The sequence below is a fragment of the Bos javanicus genome, chromosome 23, assembly GCF_032452875.1.
Source record: "Bos javanicus breed banteng chromosome 23, ARS-OSU_banteng_1.0, whole genome shotgun sequence".
Taxonomy (NCBI): domain Eukaryota; kingdom Metazoa; phylum Chordata; class Mammalia; order Artiodactyla; family Bovidae; genus Bos; species Bos javanicus.
Window position 1 is genome coordinate 28,350,918 of NC_083890.1, and position 16,991 is coordinate 28,367,908.

The 16,991-nt window shown below is 53.6% G+C and overlaps 3 protein-coding genes across 4 annotated transcripts in view; 2 read left to right on the forward strand and 1 right to left on the reverse strand.

Moving 5' to 3' along the window:
- The first annotated feature begins 545 nt into the window (after positions 1-545).
- Positions 546-12,832, forward strand: DHX16 (DEAH-box helicase 16). 2 transcript variants are annotated; one of them, XM_061399200.1, is made up of 20 exons: positions 546-957; positions 2,274-2,524; positions 2,621-2,783; positions 3,080-3,136; positions 5,080-5,334; positions 5,518-5,721; positions 5,801-5,992; positions 6,611-6,721; positions 6,895-7,010; positions 7,498-7,708; positions 7,895-7,993; positions 8,101-8,253; positions 9,652-9,792; positions 9,988-10,150; positions 10,248-10,366; positions 10,479-10,546; positions 11,247-11,409; positions 11,510-11,671; positions 11,940-12,113; positions 12,610-12,832. In XM_061399200.1, the coding sequence occupies exons 1-20, from the start codon at positions 751-753 to the stop codon at positions 12,736-12,738; spliced, it is 3,138 nt and encodes a 1,045-aa protein (XP_061255184.1). In that variant the 5' UTR covers positions 546-750; the 3' UTR covers positions 12,739-12,832. The 2 variants fall into 2 exon arrangements, with proteins under 2 accessions (XP_061255184.1, XP_061255185.1); XM_061399201.1 differs by lacking the exon at positions 9,652-9,792.
- A 174-nt stretch (positions 12,833-13,006) lies between these two features.
- Positions 13,007-16,908, reverse strand: C23H6orf136 (chromosome 23 C6orf136 homolog). The gene is given in 10 exon segments (XM_061399211.1): positions 13,007-13,306; positions 13,396-13,465; positions 14,074-14,274; positions 14,451-14,539; positions 14,817-15,218; positions 16,029-16,225; positions 16,228-16,330; positions 16,333-16,446; positions 16,448-16,499; positions 16,501-16,908. Coding segments are annotated over 10 exon segments (1,470 nt in total). The 5' UTR covers positions 16,629-16,908; the 3' UTR covers positions 13,007-13,192.
- PPP1R10 (protein phosphatase 1 regulatory subunit 10) overlaps positions 16,176-16,991 on the forward strand; it is a 37,822-nt gene continuing 37,006 nt past the window's right edge. Inside the window, exon 1 of the mRNA XM_061399203.1 lies at positions 16,176-16,263. The gene's annotated coding sequence lies outside the window, so the exon portion shown is untranslated. The remainder of the gene's footprint in view (positions 16,264-16,991) is intronic.

The following is a 16,991-nucleotide window of genomic DNA, read 5'->3' on the forward strand; positions in this document are numbered from 1 at the left end:
TTCGCGACCCCATGGACTGTAGCCTACCAGGCTCCTCCGTCCATGGGATTTCCCAGGCAAGAGTACTGGAGAGGGGTGCCATTACCCACCTGAGCCACCAGGCACTTTAGGTTCTCAATATGCTGCTAAGTCACTTCAGTCGTGTCCGACTCTGTGTGACCCCATAGACGGCGGCCCACCAGGCTCCCCCGTCTCTGGGATTCTCCGGGCAAGAACACTGGAGTGGGTTGCCATTTCCTTCTCCAATGCATGAAAGGGAAAAGTGAAAGTGAAGTCGCTCAGTCGTGTCCGACTCTTCGCGACCCCATGGTCTGCAGCCTACCAGGCTCCTCCGTCCAAGGGATTTTCCAGGCAAGAGTACTGGAGTGGGGTGCCATTGCCTTCTCCAAGGTTCTCAATATAGTTGAATGAAATGAATGAATGTAATATTCACTAATGACCAACAGAGGGCGACAGAAATTCAGTAGGGGAAGAAATGAACATGTTTTATTCCGAGCTTCGCGTACAATTGCGCGAGATTTGAACTCGCTCGGCCACCGTAGTGCGTAGGCCGAAAAAGAGCAGCCACTTCCGGCCTCTGCGGTCCGGGAAGATTGCTTTGGACTATCGGAAACTGAAGTCCTAGGTTCTCAGGCAGCTCCATTCCGGAGCAGAGGCTCCATCCTGGAGCTCTAGGCCTCCGATCCGCCCGGCCGCCGACGTGGCAGCTGGAGACACTTTCAGGGCCAGGAATAGGGAGCGTGTGTCGCCATGGCGACACCGGCGGGGCTGGAGCGCTGGGTGCAAGACGAGCTGCACTCGGTGCTGGGGCTGAGCGAGCGGCACGTGGCCCAGTTCCTGATCGGTACCGCGCAGCGCTGTGCCTCGGCAGAGGAGTTCGTGCAGCGCTTGCGAGACACCGATACCTTGGACCTCAGTGGGCCGGCCCGGGACTTCGCCCTCAGACTCTGGAACAAGGTGCTGGGAGAGGCGGGACCGGGCGTGGGAGCGGCGGGAGAGTGGGTGGAGCAGGGGAGGGGCCCCCAGGTTACTTGTCCAACGGAGTTTGGGCTCACTTGGGCAAACTGTCCAACGGAGAATTAAGCTCAGTTTGGGCTTCCCTGGTGGCTCAGAGGTTAAAGTGTCTGCCTGCAACGCGGGAAACCTGGGTTCGATCCCTGGGTCGGGAAGATCCCCTGGAGAAGGAAATGGCAAGCCACTCCAGTATTCTTGCCTGGAGAATCCCATGGACGGAGGAGCCTGGTGGGCTACAGTCCATGGGGTCGCAAGGAGTCGGACACGACTGAGCGACTTCACTTTGCAAGCAGTTATTACTTTCGGGCTGGACGACCACTCCCGTGGAGAAGATTGAGGAGGGCTTAAGGGTCTATAGAGCAGTGTTTCTCAAACAGGTTTAGGATTCATCCACGGCTTTTGTTCCGATTCGGTAGGTCTGGGATGGTTTCTTCCTTTCTTCATTTCTAACAAATCTTACAAGTTTCCGGGTGATGCTGGAAACTTACCCACCCTTCGAAGAGTGAGGCTATAGAAGAGATGTGTGGGCAGTGTTGTGGGAGGGTAGAAGTGGTGTAGCGGTGATGGCGAAAAGCAGCCCAAAGATTCTCTGGAATTTGTTGGGTAGAGAAAGGGGAAGAGTAAAGGTGTAATGGTGAGCTCCTGGAAGACAAGACTGTGTTTTTTGTCTTTGTATTCATACCATCTAATTGTACCCTGCAGAACAAGAGCTCAGAAATATACAGTAAGACTAAAAGTGTTGAACTTGTTCAGAGAATGGCAGATAACCTGGTGTGGCTGTCCCATATGCACTTGGTGAAAGATGAAGTTAGAATGTACTTGATGTGAGGGTAGGAGCTCAGTGTTAATCTGTTCACCAGGGTATCTCTGGAGGCTGGTACAGTGCCGGCCCGTGACAGGGCTCTGCAAAACAATCTGGACAATCCTTGTCCAGTCCTTGGGTAGGAATGACTTAGTCATTGGGGAGAACAGAGGCTGAGCAGTCGAGAATTGGGTGTGAGAATGTAAACTCCGTGAGGGCAGGAAGTTTTGTCTCTTTATCCCTATATCCCTAGTACCTAGCAGGGGGTGCACGGGATAGGCTTAGAAACTGAGAGACCCCATTTGGGCTGATGGACATGGTGTGAAGCCTTGGGGAAGAGAGAGAATGACAGCTGGCTTAAGATCAGTTACTCCTTAAATTAGGAACCGGGCAGAGTAGGTGGGCAGAGATCAGGAGTTGCTCACATCCCCTTGACTTTTCCTCTCTCTCCCGACAGGTCCCACGGAAGGCAGTGGTGGAAAAGCCAGCTCGGGCAGCTGAGCGAGAAGCCCGAGCCCTGCTGGAAAAGAACCGCTCTTATATGTTGTTGGAGGACAGTGAGGAGAGCAGCGAGGAGACTGTGGGCAGGGCCGGGAGCAGTATCCAGAAGAAGCGGAAAAAACGGAAACACCTCAGGAAGAAACGTGAGGCGGAAGAGGAAGACGAGGAGGAGGAACAAGTTTCTGAGAAAGGAAAGAGGAAGACAGGGTAAGTCAGAAGTAGGGGGCGAGAGAATGGGGCAGGTGGTTGATGGGACGGGAAGCCTCTGAGTGCCCTCAGTTAATCCTCTGGGCTGGGCTGCAGGGAGAAGAAAGAGCAGACGGAAAAGCCAGAGTCAGAGGATGAGTGGGAGCGGACAGAGCGAGAGCGCCTTCAGGACCTGGAGGAACGCGATGCGTTTGCCGAACGGGTTCGGCAGCGGGACAAGGATCGGACTCGAAACGTCCTGGAGCGGTCAGACAAGAAGGTGCGTTGGAGCAGCACGTTCCCTCAGTTCCCACGCAGACTCCTGGATCTGGTCTGAGGTTGGGTGTGACCGCAGATAGTGATCTCTGGGAAGACAAGGGGACACCTCCAGTAGTCTGGTTATCTCTTTGGGTCTTTGGGCTAAAGTGGCTCTCTGCTGAACCTGTAACCACAGAGATTCCTCAGTGAAGGGGGGACGTTTCTTTGTGCTAGGGAACATCTGAGTGATGCTTGTGATTCTAGACAGGAATGGCTGTGGGCGTGGGGACTTTGACCAGTCTTGCCTTCTTCTCCTAGGCTTACGAAGAGGCTCAGAAACGCCTCAAGATGGCTGAGGAAGACCGGAAAGCCATGGTGAGTCCCTGTGCCCAGAAAGACAAAGGGAAAGACTTCCTGATGGAGTGGTTAGGGGTAGGGAGGAAAGATGCAGAGGAAGTGGGGTGGGGGGTGTTGGGTCTCTGGTTGAGGGGCCAGCTAAGGATAGACTTAAACTGTAGTGGGAAGGAAATGGCCCAGAAACCCTCTCACTCCTTAGGATCAGATCAGACTGTATGTTAGTGAGGGAGTATTTCCCTGTTCCTGGGACTTAAAGAGGTATACTCAAAAGGCAGCTGGAAGGTCAAGGGGCTGGCTGGAGGACAGGGGCAGGGCAGGGATGTGCTGACTGCTGAGCTTGTGCACACCATCTCCACATACCTTCCTACGGTCTAATCCCTCCATTTCCCCACCCCATCTCCCACTCCCCCGGGCCTTGTGATCACCCACTGATTTTCAGAGTTGGTCTTCTCACTGCACAGGGACTGAGCCTTTGTGATTCATGCACTAGACTTGTTACAGGGGAGCCTCGGTAGGGTTGCAGTTTTCTGAAGGCCTGGCTTTCCCATGTAAGTCACACTTAGATTTCCCCCAAAGAATTTCGAGACTCTTGGTGTCTTAACAATGCCTTAGTGGCCATCGGGTCTCCCCTGATGTATCCATCTCAGGTTACACCCCAGAAAGTGACTGTAGCCAGAGACTTCTGAGATGTCTCTTGGTGCTGATGTAGTATTTTTACTTTCTTGAACTTTTCTTTCCTTTTTTAATTATGAAAATTTTCATAATTTACACCAATAGGAAAGTTGAAAGAATAGCGTAACAACATCTATCCAGACTGTTTGGATTAAAAAATTGCAGCATTTTCAGTGTTTGTGTAAGTGGCAGCTTTTTTGGTCCTTTTTGAACCGTACGGAAGTTTTAGACATCGTGGCATTTTATGCCATCAGCGTGTCCCTGGTGTCTGCAGACATTCTCACACCGCGCCACTGTCACACCCAAGAAGATGATTCTCATGGATCAGCTAAGAATCTGCCCACAATAAGATTTCCTCAGTTATCCCCAAATGTCTTTAATAACTGCTTTTTCCAAACTGGAAGCCAGTTGCATTCATGCGTTGCATTTGAGTGTGAGGTCTCTTCAGTTTGTTTCATTTTCCCCTTCTCTCTTGCTTTCTGTCTCATCTTGTACACCATGTCCTACATTCTGGATTTATCTGATCCGTATCTTGCGGTGTTAAGTTCTGTCCCAGTGCTTACTTTAAAGTGGAAATTGGGTCTTGCAGCTCGCTTAGACTCAGATTAAACAGCTGTAGCAGCAGCGCTTCTTGGGTGGTGGTGTGTACATCCCATGGTGGGGCGAGGGCGGGTACTGTCCAGCGGTGTGCCTGTCAGGCCAAAGGAGAATTCGATTGTGGTACTCAGATCAGCTCATGAGCATAAACTCCATTTTAGTGTATCATGGAACAAAAAAACCAAGCAATTAAGTATCAAGTTGGCCAAAAAGTTCATTCAAGTGTTTTCCATAAGATGTTACAGAAAAGCCCGAATGAACTCTTTGGTCAACCGGATACACTCGGCCCCCCAGGGGAGGGCCCCTGGCGGATTCTGAGTGTCTCAGTTGTTTTCAGTTGGAGACCTCTGCCTCCACATCGTGGCGTCAGCCGTCATGTTTTCCCCCTTTACACTGGGTTGAACAAAATAGCAAGGGTAGAATAGAAAATACACGCATAATCATCCTGGTGAATCGATATTGGCAAAGATGGTGAGGCTGCCTGGAAGGACCGTCCGAGCTGCTGGAAGGCAGCGTGTGGGCCCTACGTTGGGCTCCTCGTTAGGCTGTTCAGTGAAAAGGGAAGGACGGTGGAGGACACATCTTTAGGTTCCCGGGCAGGCCTGCCCAGGAGGTTGTGCCTCTTAAGGGGACAGGGGAAAGGGGTCACTCTTCTAGCGAGGGGAGGCTCTGACTGCCCTGGCCTGACCCAGGTCCCTGAGCTGAGGAAGAAATCCCGCCGAGAGTACCTGGCCAAGCGGGAGCGAGAGAAGCTGGAAGACCTGGAGGCCGAGCTGGCGGACGAGGAGTTCCTCTTTGGGGACGTGGAGCTGAGCCGACACGAGCGCCGGGAGCTCAGGTACAAGCGGCGCGTGCGGGATCTGGCCCGGGAGTACCGGGCGGCTGGGGAGCAGGAGAAACTGGAGGCCACCAATCGCTACCACATGCCCGAGGAGACCCGAGGACAGGTGAGGCGAGGGGTCGCCGCTTCAGCCCAGGTGCCCGAGCGGAGGGGAGGGAAGGCTTCGGGGACTAGGGCGGCGGCTTGGCGGGCCCTCCCTTGTCTTGCCTTTCTCTGTGGCAGTAGCGGCTGGGGAGGGGGCGCTGGGCAGAGAGGGCAGCTCTGTCTCCACGTCCCCCTGTCTCCGTAGCCTGCACGCACAGTGGATCTAGTGGAGGAGGAGTCCGGCGCCCCTGGGGAGGAGCAGCGGCGCTGGGAGGAGGCCCGGCTCGGGGCAGCATCCCTGAAGTTTGGGGCCCGAGATGCTGCCTCCCAGGAGCCCAAGTATCAGCTGGTGCTGGAGGAGGAGGAGACCATTGAGTTTGTCCGGGCCACTCAGCTCCAGGGCGATGAGGTGAGGGTAGGGGGCGCAGGGACGTCCTGAGGAGGCTGGCACTGGCCCTGATGCTCACAGCCCTCTTTCCCATCCTTAGGAGCCGTCGGCCCCGCCCGCCCCCACTCAGGCCCAGCAGAAGGAGTCCATCCAGGCCGTGCGCCGCAGCCTTCCTGTGTTCCCATTTCGAGAGGAGCTCCTGGCCGCTATTGCTAATCATCAGGTCCTCATCATCGAAGGCGAGACAGGCTCGGGCAAGACCACCCAGATCCCTCAGTACCTCTTTGAGGAGGTACGGCAGCCACACCCTCAGTTGCCACTGACCAGCGCTGTGCTGGTAGCTCCTTTTCATGGGGTTTTATGTCATTGCTTTCCCTTTTCGTCTCACTCCTTTAGTCTTTTCTGCTCGGTAGTGAGGGTCTTCAAAGGAAGGACCACACCCTTTCCCCATTTCCCTTCTCACTTCCTGCCATGGGGTCCATGCCTGGGAGGCGTGCTGTGCCTTCACGTAGGCAGGAGGTGGAGATGGATAGACGGCAGGTGGGTGTGAATGCGGACCCCGCGCTCCACCAGCCTGGCCTCTGCAGGGCCAGGGAATGAGGACTGAAAAGACCTCGCCTGCTTTTGTGCCTTCCTTTGTTCCCCTTGCTTTGGGGTCTACCCAGTCGGTCAGTCCTTTTCCAGCTCACATCTCGTAGAGCCCTGAACCTGATGACCCAGCGGGCTGGGACTGCCAGGGCTGGGTGAGGACCCTTAGGGAGCTCCACGTCTGCCATCCTATTTGTTGATCTTTGTCTGGTTTTCAGCTTCTGTCTGTTCCTCCGTTCCTGCTGCCCTGGCCTGCATTTCCAGCTTCTCTGAATTGCATATTTAGCAAAGGGAAAGCCTCCTCTTTATTCTTGTCATGCAGGGTTACACAAAAAAGGGTATGAAGATCGCCTGTACCCAGCCCCGGAGAGTGGCAGCCATGAGCGTGGCTGCCCGAGTGGCCCGGGAGATGGGTGTGAAGCTTGGCAATGAGGTGAGACCTGTGGGGACTGAGGGTTGCGGGGAGCCCCTTGGGTCTGGGATTCAGTCCCAGCTGCCCACAGGCTCCCCCTGCCCCCCACCGGTCCAGGTGCTTGCCCTTGTCCCCTGGCCCTCCCTCCCGGGAGCACCAGCCCAACTGTTCATCACTCCTGGACCCCTCAACAGGTCGGCTACAGCATCCGCTTTGAGGACTGCACGTCAGAGCGAACCGTCCTGCGCTACATGACGGACGGGATGCTTCTCCGGGAGTTCCTCTCTGAGCCTGACCTTGCAAGTTACAGGTCCGCACAGCTCCCCCAGCTCCCATGGGAAGGGGAGCCACCCACCCTCGTCTCCCTCCCGTCTGCTGCTCTTCTGACCTTCAGCATCTTCCTTTATCATATCCTTTCATCTCTGGCTTTTGTCTCATTTCTTCCCACCCTGTTTTCTCACTTCCAACAGCCAGTTTGGCCATTGTCTTCTCTTCTGACTTATCCACCAGTTCGTGAATCTTTATGGTTTTAACCGTCCTAGAACTGAGATTGGCCCAGAGAGTTAGGGTTAGATCGTGGGTGCTGTTGTCTGCCCAGGCTGGGAGATGCTGTACACTCACAAGCCCCCTCCTTCTCTGACTTTCTGTTGTCTGTCTTAACTGCGATGACTGGCCTCTCTTTGGAGCCCCTTCCTCCCACATTCACCCTTTGGCTCTTTGCTTTCTTCTGTTTCTCTCCTCTGGAGGTCCCAGTGTCCCGCACCCCCAGCTCACTGCTGCACCCGTTCCTTCCCCAGTGTGGTGATGGTGGATGAGGCCCACGAACGGACCCTGCACACAGACATTCTCTTTGGCTTGATCAAGGATGTTGCACGGTTCCGACCTGAGCTCAAGGTCCTGGTGGCTTCAGCCACATTGGACACGGCCCGCTTTTCCACTTTCTTCGATGACGCCCCCATCTTCCGAATCCCTGGACGCAGATTTCCAGTTGACATCTTCTACACCAAGGTGCCCCCTTAGGGAGGGCGGGCTTAAGTGTGAAGGCAGCAGAGCCTTGGAGGAGATTGGCCTTGGAGGGAAGGATGGGATGAGAGTCCTGAGGGGAACCGGGATGAAGTGTATGTCGAGGTGGGAGGAGAGGAAGGGTTTGCTGGAGCAGGTGGCCCTCCCGTGACCCTGCGTACTCCTGCCCAGGCTCCGGAGGCGGACTACCTGGAGGCCTGTGTGGTGTCCGTGCTGCAGATCCACGTGACTCAGCCCCCCGGGGACATCCTGGTGTTCCTGACAGGACAGGTGCGATGTGGGGCAGGGCTGGTGTATGTATCCTGGGGAAGACTGGGCTGGCGGGTCAGCCCTGCGTGACTCAGGGTTCCGTGCTGCTCTCCCCGACCCAAATCCAGGAGGAGATCGAGGCTGCCTGCGAGATGCTCCAGGATCGCTGCCGCCGCCTGGGCTCCAAAATCCGGGAGCTCCTGGTGCTGCCCATTTATGCCAACCTGCCTTCCGACATGCAGGCGCGGATCTTCCAGCCCACGCCCCCGGGGGCACGGAAGGTCAGTTGGAGAAGCCCACATTCATCATTCCCTATGGTTCATGCAGTTAGTAGTGAAAAGGAAGGAACGCGCATGCCCTGTGCAACGTGTTTCCTGGCACAGCTGCGAGGCTGGGTGGCAGTCAGCCAGCCCGTCACTGCTGGCGCTGGAGAGGGTGACAACAGCAGGGACAGAGAGATAGTCAAATGCATGGTCCAGAAAGTGAGTGTGGCAGAGATGCAATGAGAAGGGAGGGTCTGGGTTTGCCAGGAGGCAGGATTTGAACTGGATCTTTAAGGAAGATGCTGGGGGAGTATCAGAGGAAGGCCTAAGGGGTGTTTGAGGTCAGAGTAATCTAGCAGGCTTAATGGAAGGCTCACATGGCAAAGGAAGGGGAGACAGCTGAAAACAACTTGGGATGGCGGTTAGAGAGAGCCTTTGATGGCAGGAGGAAGAGTGTGGACTTCAGACCAGTGAGTGGTCATCAAAGGACTGTGAGCAAAGATGTAACTTTCCACAAATATTTATAGAGCTCCTCCCACTTTCCAGGAACTGTTCTAAGGGATGAGGATATAGTGATGGACTAAACGAAGTCTCTAGCCTCAGGGAGTTTAGACTAACAGAGGTTAGGAAGTAACACATAAATACATAATGTCAATTTGTGACAAAGGCTCTGAAGAAGTACAGTGCACATCCAGGGGAGTCAAGGTTGGGGGGAAAGAATGGCAGGAAGGTATTTTCCTTAGGGTGTAGGGACACCCCCTGTCTGATGAGGTGAGTGTGAAACTGGAGCCTCAGCCAGGCAAGGGAGGGTGCCAGGCTGACATCTGATCCGGAAGATGCGCCAAGTGGAGGGAATAACCCACGTGGAGGATGGGTGTGAGGGCAGGGGTGGAGTGAGGAGCGCTGGTGCTCAGAGATGAGGTCGGAAGGGTAGCCAGGGTCTGGAGAACTTGGGGCCTAAAAGATCTTGGCTGTGATTGTCAGGTAGGATGGGAACCACTGAAGGATGCAGGGAGTGATGTAAGAGGCTCACATTTTAAAAGGATCATTCTGGATGCTGTGTAACCAGGGGCAGGAGTAGAGCAGCGGGACTCATCAGGGGGTTTATTTTAGGAACTAACATATGAAGGTAATTATGAAAGCAACAGTGGGGAAGATGGGGCAGGAGCCTAACTCCCTCAGCTCCCATCTCTGAAAAAAACTGCTGAACCCTCTTCGTTTTCTTTCCTTGTTATGCCCTGCTTATCCCCACGTCTCTCTCCCCTCTCTGCTGGTCTGTTCCCCTCTCCTGACCTTGGCCAGATTGCTTCAGCTCCTGCTCCTTTGCCCCCGTTTGTCCACTCCTTGTCTTCCAGAATGACTTCTGGGTAACTAGGTGGGTGGAGTTTCTGGGTGACCCCACATCCTCTCATTCAGGTGGTTGTGGCAACCAATATCGCTGAGACCTCGCTTACCATTGAGGGCATCATTTATGTGCTGGATCCAGGGTTCTGTAAGCAGAAGAGCTACAACCCCCGCACAGGCATGGAATCGCTCACTGTCACACCCTGCAGCAAGGTGGGCCTGGGCCGGAGTGGGATCTCCATGGGGCGAGGAGGACAACAGGCCAACTCAGAAGCAGTGGGGATAGCTCAGAGCAGGGGGGTTAGCGGTCTGCACCCATATCCCCCATATTTCTTGCAGAAATACCACCCTTTCTCTTTTCTATCACCAGAGTGTCAATGGGCCTGACAAACGGTCCTTTCTTTCCAGGCCTCTGCCAATCAGCGAGCTGGCCGGGCGGGTCGGGTGGCTGCGGGGAAGTGCTTCCGCCTGTATACCGCCTGGGCTTACCAGCACGAGCTGGAGGAAACCACGGTGCCCGAGATTCAGAGGACCAGCCTGGGCAACGTCGTGTTGCTGCTTAAGAGCTTAGGTGACTGGGCTCCCCAGTCCTCTTGAGAGGGGAGGGTGGGGCTGCCATCACTGGTCATGTGAAGGAGTCTGTCCTAACCCCACCCATCCTTTTCCAGGGATCCATGACCTAATGCACTTTGATTTCCTGGACCCCCCGCCATACGAGACCCTGCTGCTGGCTCTGGAGCAGCTCTATGCACTAGGAGCCCTCAACCACCTTGGGGAGCTCACCACGGTGAGGTGGGAGGGCAGTGGGCTGGGGTTGGAGGAAGGCTAGGGTGACCCCTTGAGGGGCAGGGGGACACCTGAAGAAGGAGTGGCCTCAACTCTCTCTTTCCTCTCCTTAGTCTGGTCGAAAGATGGCAGAGCTGCCTGTGGACCCCATGCTGTCTAAAATGATCCTGGCCTCTGAGAAGTAAGCCCTTGACTCAGCCGGGCCTCTGGCACACACACTGGCCATGCCTGCTTCTGTCTCTGGGGCCATCTTTGTGCACTTCCTTTTCCTCTCCACCACATTATTCTTTAACTAATAACAAGTTGTTGGATAACTCCTATTGCCCTTTTGAGGTCCACAAGGGTCAGTCAGACACCGTCCTGTCTTTGGTTATGATATCAAATGGGTGAGATAGCCAAGAATGTAGAAAATTTGGGGGCATGAACAAAAGTGGAAGACTTTTTATCTGTGAGGAGTGCTGAGGGAGGGCTGGCTTGGAGACTTAGTCTCTCCTCCCATTTCGGACTAGAGCATTTAGGTGCAGCTGTGGGGGGACCACTTTTTAAGGCCATCCCTTGGCTGTGGTTGAAGTTAAAGGTCATTACATGAACTTAAAAAATTGCTGTAATGCACACCTTCTTACCCTCACGACGTTTTCCCACCCCTGCCTCCCTGCACGTCTCTCCTGTTACTGTTTTATCTACAGCCTGACCTCCCCTCCTGGACCCCCATCCTGCTGCCCCTGCCACCAAAAGCAGTCTACGCTCTGATTTGTAGCCGTCAGCCCAGCCTGCAGCCGCCGCATGAGGACATCCATCATACCGCGGTCCCTTTCCTCTTCACTGGGTCTGTTCCTCTGTGTCTTGCTTTGAGCTCTCATGTTTCTCCCTTCCTGCCCCAGGTACAGCTGTTCAGAGGAGATCCTGACAGTGGCTGCCATGCTCTCTGTCAACAACTCCATCTTCTACCGACCCAAGGACAAGGTCGTCCATGCTGACAACGCTCGGGTCAACTTCTTCCTCCCTGGTGGGGACCACCTGGTTCTGCTGAATGTTTATACACAGGTCCCTGGGCTTGGGTGAATGGGAATGAGGAGGGCACAGGGGACTCTGGTCCTGCTGTATAAACTTAACATCCCCCTTTTCCCTCCCTCTCTCTTCACAGTGGGCTGAGAGTGGTTACTCTTCCCAGTGGTGCTATGAGAACTTTGTTCAGTTCAGATCCATGCGCCGAGCCCGGGATGTGCGGGAGCAGCTGGAGGGGCTCTTGGAACGTGTGGAAGTTGGTCTCAGTTCCTGCCAAGGGGACTACATCCGTGTTCGAAAGGTCAGCATTTCCTTAGTCTAGTCTCCTGCCATCCACCCATTATCTCCTGAGGAGCAAGCTTGTCTGGGGCCAGCGACCTGAGAATGTGCCCCTTTCCCTGGGGAAGATGGGTTCCCCTTGTTCTTTCTTCCTGGGGCACTGGAGGTCCTTACCTTCTTAGGTCTCCCAAAGTGAAGTGAAGTGAAACCCTGCACTAAAAAGGTAGCGAGTGCTGAGGGTCCCTGGATGCCAGCCTTTCCCATTGACTTCCTTTCCCGCCTGCTTCCAGGCCATCACCGCTGGCTACTTCTACCACACAGCACGGTTGACTCGCAGCGGCTACCGCACAGTCAAACAGCAGCAGACGGTGTTCATTCATCCCAACTCTTCCCTCTTTGAGGAACAGCCACGCTGGCTGCTCTACCATGAACTTGTCTTGACCACCAAAGAGTTCATGAGACAGGTGAGGGCACCTTGGCCTGCCCAGGCAGGTGGCTTGTGTGGGAGATGGTATTCTGGCATGCGAAAAACCCAGGTTCAGGTTGCTGGGACTGGCAGAGAAAGAGGAAAGCAACTTGGTTTAAGGTAGGATAAGGTAGAAAGGCATCCATTCTAAAGCTGTCTCAGCATCCGCTAAGATCTAACTGTTCATTCACTAAGTGCTGAATGTATTGTCTCAGTGCTTCAGGGGCTGCAGTGATAATGGTGAACAAAGCAGGTGTGGCCTTTGTCTTGAGTGTATTTTAGTCTTTAGGTTCAGGCTTTTGTTTAGTTAGCTTACTTGTGCTCTTGAACAACATATAACAGAGTGTTGGGATATAGAGTATTAGAGCCAGATACCCATTTCCCTTGCCCTACAGACAAAGGGGAAAGAAGAGAACCTTTTTAAAAATCACACACATCTCAGAATCTAGGTTGGACAAAAGAGAATCTTGCTGATTTTTTCTCTCCTCTTGCAGGTATTGGAGATTGAGAGCAGTTGGCTTCTCGAAGTGGCGCCCCACTATTACAAGGCCAAGGAGCTAGAAGATCCCCATGCTAAGAAAATGCCCAAAAAAATAGGCAAGACACGGGAAGAGCTAGGGTGAAGAGCAGGGGACAGAACAATCAGAACCTAACACCAGCTCCTTTTCCTTCTGTACCTTATTTAATATCTATTAATAAAAATATTTTTAGAGTAAAGCTATGGGGAACTTTTTTTTTTGGCTACTCGGCTTGTGGGATCTTAGTTCCCTGACCAGGGATTGAATCCTTGCCCTCAGCAGTGAAGAGTGTGGAGTCCTAACCCCTGGATCACCAGGGAAATTCCATGGGGAACTTTTGAGATTCAGAAAAAAGTGACATGGAAATTGGATCTCATATATTCATGTAGATTTTATTATTTACAAGTTAAATTACACAGCAGCTTTACATAGCATGAGATGGAAAGTAGAGGAGGAGAGCGAATTGGGGAGGTAACTGGCTCTGAGGCTCTCAGCTGCCTCCACCGCCTCTTTTTGTGCGTAGCAAAGTCATCAGTGCTGCCTCTGCCCCAGTTCCTGATCAGTCCTTGGAACACAGGTGTAAGTTGGGTTCTGGTTCCGACAGCCCCAGAGCCACCAGGGCTCCCACTAACAGCTTCTTCACAGGTGCGGGGGGTGAATGTGAAGGCATCAGCTAAAGCGAGAAAGGTTAATGTAGCTGGTGTGATGTTCTACTTTGTCACCCGCACACCACCCCCCGCCCCCCACAGCCCTAGCACTCACTTTGTCTAGGCGATGGCGACAAATGAGGCCATTGGAATTCAGGTAGAAGGTGGAATAGGCATCATAGGTCCTGGTGAAGGGAGAAAGAGGCTCACTGAGAGAGAGGGTTATTGGTCCTAAAGTTTTAATTCAAGCATTTGTTTAAACTAGTAGTTCTTAACCTTTGCTATGTGTTAGATCACCTGAGGATCTTTTAAAAATCCTGAGTTCTACCCTGGGCCCAATTAAATCAGGATGTCTGGCACCAATATTTTAAAAAAGATTCTTGGATTAAAAAAAAAAATCCAAGAATCCACTGTGCAGCAAAGTTTAGAAACTACTGGTGTGGGCTTAGGCTAAGAATTTCTCGGGATGCTACTCTGTGCTGGAAATTTACCAAGTAGTTTACCCAAGGCTGTGAAGCAAAACTTAAGAGACAGGTATTTTCATCTGTTCATTAAGTATATGAGTCCCTACTATGTGCCAGGTAATGTACATGAAGAAACTGAGTTCAGAAGCTTCCTATATACTCAAAGTCCCTATTTTTTTCTATATTAAAGTAGACTAAAACAAAGCCTGCCTTCAAGGAGCCTGCAGTCTAGTCAGGGTAGATGGGAGGATTGTCTAGGAGACTAGCCTGCAGACTCGCAAAAGGGTAAGATTAGAAAGTTGTGGTGTTTCTTTTCTCACTTCTCTTACCGGTAAAGCTCCTCCTTGTCACGCTTATAAAAACGAAGAAAGAGCAGGTGAATGGGCAGTCCCACAAGCCGCCAGCGGGCTTGCAGGGTCCAATTCTCAGGGTGGCGTGTCAGCTGCAGAATCTCCAGCCGAAGCTGTGCAAAATAGTTCCAGGCCAGGAAGCGGCAGAGAGTCAGTGACAGAATGTACCATGTCCGGCCTCTGACAGGAAGAGATGGGGAAGAAATCTCATGACGACACAATCAGAAAACCAAACTGTTCTCTGACAGAGGAATTGGGGACGGTGGTGAGAAGCAACTTAGGACCGTCTCTAATAAGTGAAAATAGCACTGGGTCCTTTTCCTGCCCAAGGCCCTACCCGTTCAATGGATTCTCACTTGGTACGCATGTTGAGGATCTCATTGATGAATTCCACATCCGATGAGTAGAGAGTGTAGTCGTGGGAGTGAAGGAAGAGATTGGGAAGCTAGGTGGAAGAAGAAGGCATGAATCCAGGAGGAAAGAAAAGATGATCCTACTCCTCAATTTTCTATATCGAGTGTCTCCTTATTCCTGAGTGAAAGGTTATCTCATCCCTAATTCAAACCGAGGAGTATCTTTTCCTTGGGAAATGTTTGAAACATATTTCGATGCCTGTCTCATGGTTCCAAGAAACAATCCAGCTGACTGACTAACTTCCTATTTTTAAGAATTACCTACATCTCTCCCCATTTTGGACAAAGGCCACTTTTGAATGGACTTACCTCTTGTCTCAGTCTCTCATACATGACAGCCAGGTGCTCCTCCATACTTGGATCTCCTGATGGAGTGGCAGGGGAAGGGTGGGCGGTTCCAGGGGCTTGGAAAGGTATCAGAGCTCCAGGACAGGGGCAGGGAGGCCCCTCAAACAGGCTCCTGAGCCCATCCAGGCAGCCGCTAAGTAACTCGGGTCCTGGCCCCTCCTCCCCCTTTCCTGGGGGGAGAACCACCCATGGTGAGGTGAGGGCTTGGACCTGAGGGAGAGGCAGTGGGGGAGCTGGGGGAAGCAGTCGGGTGGGAGGGCTTGGGGGTGGGGGAGACCAGAAAAGAGGCAAAGATGGAGAAGTGGTGGTTGTGGAGTGAGGCCAAAGGGGTGGGAATGGTAGAGCCCATGGAGAAGACTGGTCCTGAGGAGGAAGAACAAAAGAGAAAAAAGGTAAGAATCCAGCTGCCTAATGCCCCTCCATCCAAACTCTGCCCATTAACACGCTTCCAATCCACCTGCTCCTTCTGACAGAAAAGATCAAATTACTAGAGGAAAAATTCATTTCCATCTCTGCTTAAAACAGGAGGATATACTTTCTTGTGACTTAAGTACAAATACCTAGCCAAAATAGCAAATACGTTTAGATTTAAGATTCCAAACCTCTTTGGGGGCAGGTCTGTCTCTTACAGCAAGAATCACAAGAGTGCATACTTAAGAATGAACAAATGAATGAACACCAGACAGGTCTCGTTATATTGTGGATGAAATGATGTGGCCTCTAACACAACTCCAGGAGTATGTGAGGCGGCTGTTGCAGAGAAAAGAACATCCAACTGGAACTAGGAGACTTTGGAGTTCCAATTCTATAATGTAACGTTAGGCACTCTAATTCCCTCAGCCTGAGTTTTCCATAAATGTACTATAAATAAGGACGATGAAGCCACACTGAATCACAATGAGGACTTTAAGAGATAATAAATGTCAATAAAACTTTGCGACCTGTAAAGTAGTATATAAATGTAAGCTCATCACTTGGGCTCCTCTAATGACACGAAAAAGCCCAGGAGACTGTTAAAGGCTGGATGGACCTCATGATGCTCCTGATTTACTGATGTTGAAACTGCGATGAGGCAGAAGTAACTCAAAGTCAGGCCTGACTCGAGCTCCTGCGTTTTCAAGGAGCCCCCGAGGGGTCTTATTATCGGGGAAGGCGGGCAGGCCGCGCGGGTACCTCTGTCCCCGACGGTGTCCCGGAGGCGCCGTCTCCGCCGGGGGCGTGGCCATCTTGCCCGCCCGGGCACAAGGGCCCGAACCGGGTCCACTCGGGCCGGCCTTCCCGCCGGGACCGCTATCCCGGTGCAAGATGCGTGGGCTGCAGAGCGCGGCCCGCAGGTCCGTCTGGTCGGCTCCCTGGAGGCGCCGCGAACCTCTCCGCCCTCTGTCCTTCAAATCACCTCCAGACACAGGTAACCGCGAAGACGCGGGAGAAATGCGGCCGCGCCCCACCGCGCCAGCCTCAACCCCGCCTGCCCCCCAAGTTCCGGGAGACAGACGTCCCGTGCGCGACAGGGCTGGCAGCGCCGCCCTCCGGTCCCTGAGACCCCTCGCCCCTCCACGCGCCGCTCCGCACAGGTGGGAAGGAGTGGTGGGACGTCAGTACGCTTGCGCGAAACGGGACGCGCGCTCCGCCCCACGCGCCGGCTGAGGAGGGTCTCTCCCCGCCCCCTCCTCTCCCCTCCCGCTTCCTCTCGGCGCTCACCTGGGGACGAGCCTGATAGGCGCGAAGGCAGGGGCCGAGGCGCCGGGCCGCCCCCCGGCTGGGCTGGTACATGATCTTCCGGGAACGGAGAGAGCGTCTCCTGTGTCCGGCCTCCGGCCTCCTCACAGGGGTGAGCGCGCCCCGGAGCCGGCTTCTTGAAGGGGAAAGGAGGGGGGGGTGAGGGGCTGAGGGGAGGGAAACGGAGATGTTGCGCGCTTGCGCACTGCGGCGGGTTCCAGGGAGGCGGTGAGGCGCTAGGTCTACAGAAAGTGCGCCTGCGCTCGCCGAATCGGAGGCAGCCTCAGGGCGCTTGCGCAGTAAATTAGCGGCCTAAGAGTACGGTTCTCAGGCTCTCACCTGTACGCTTGCGCAAAAGTGGGCGCTGATGGGTGAGGAGTGGGACTGAAATAACGACATCCGCAGTTCTCAGTAACG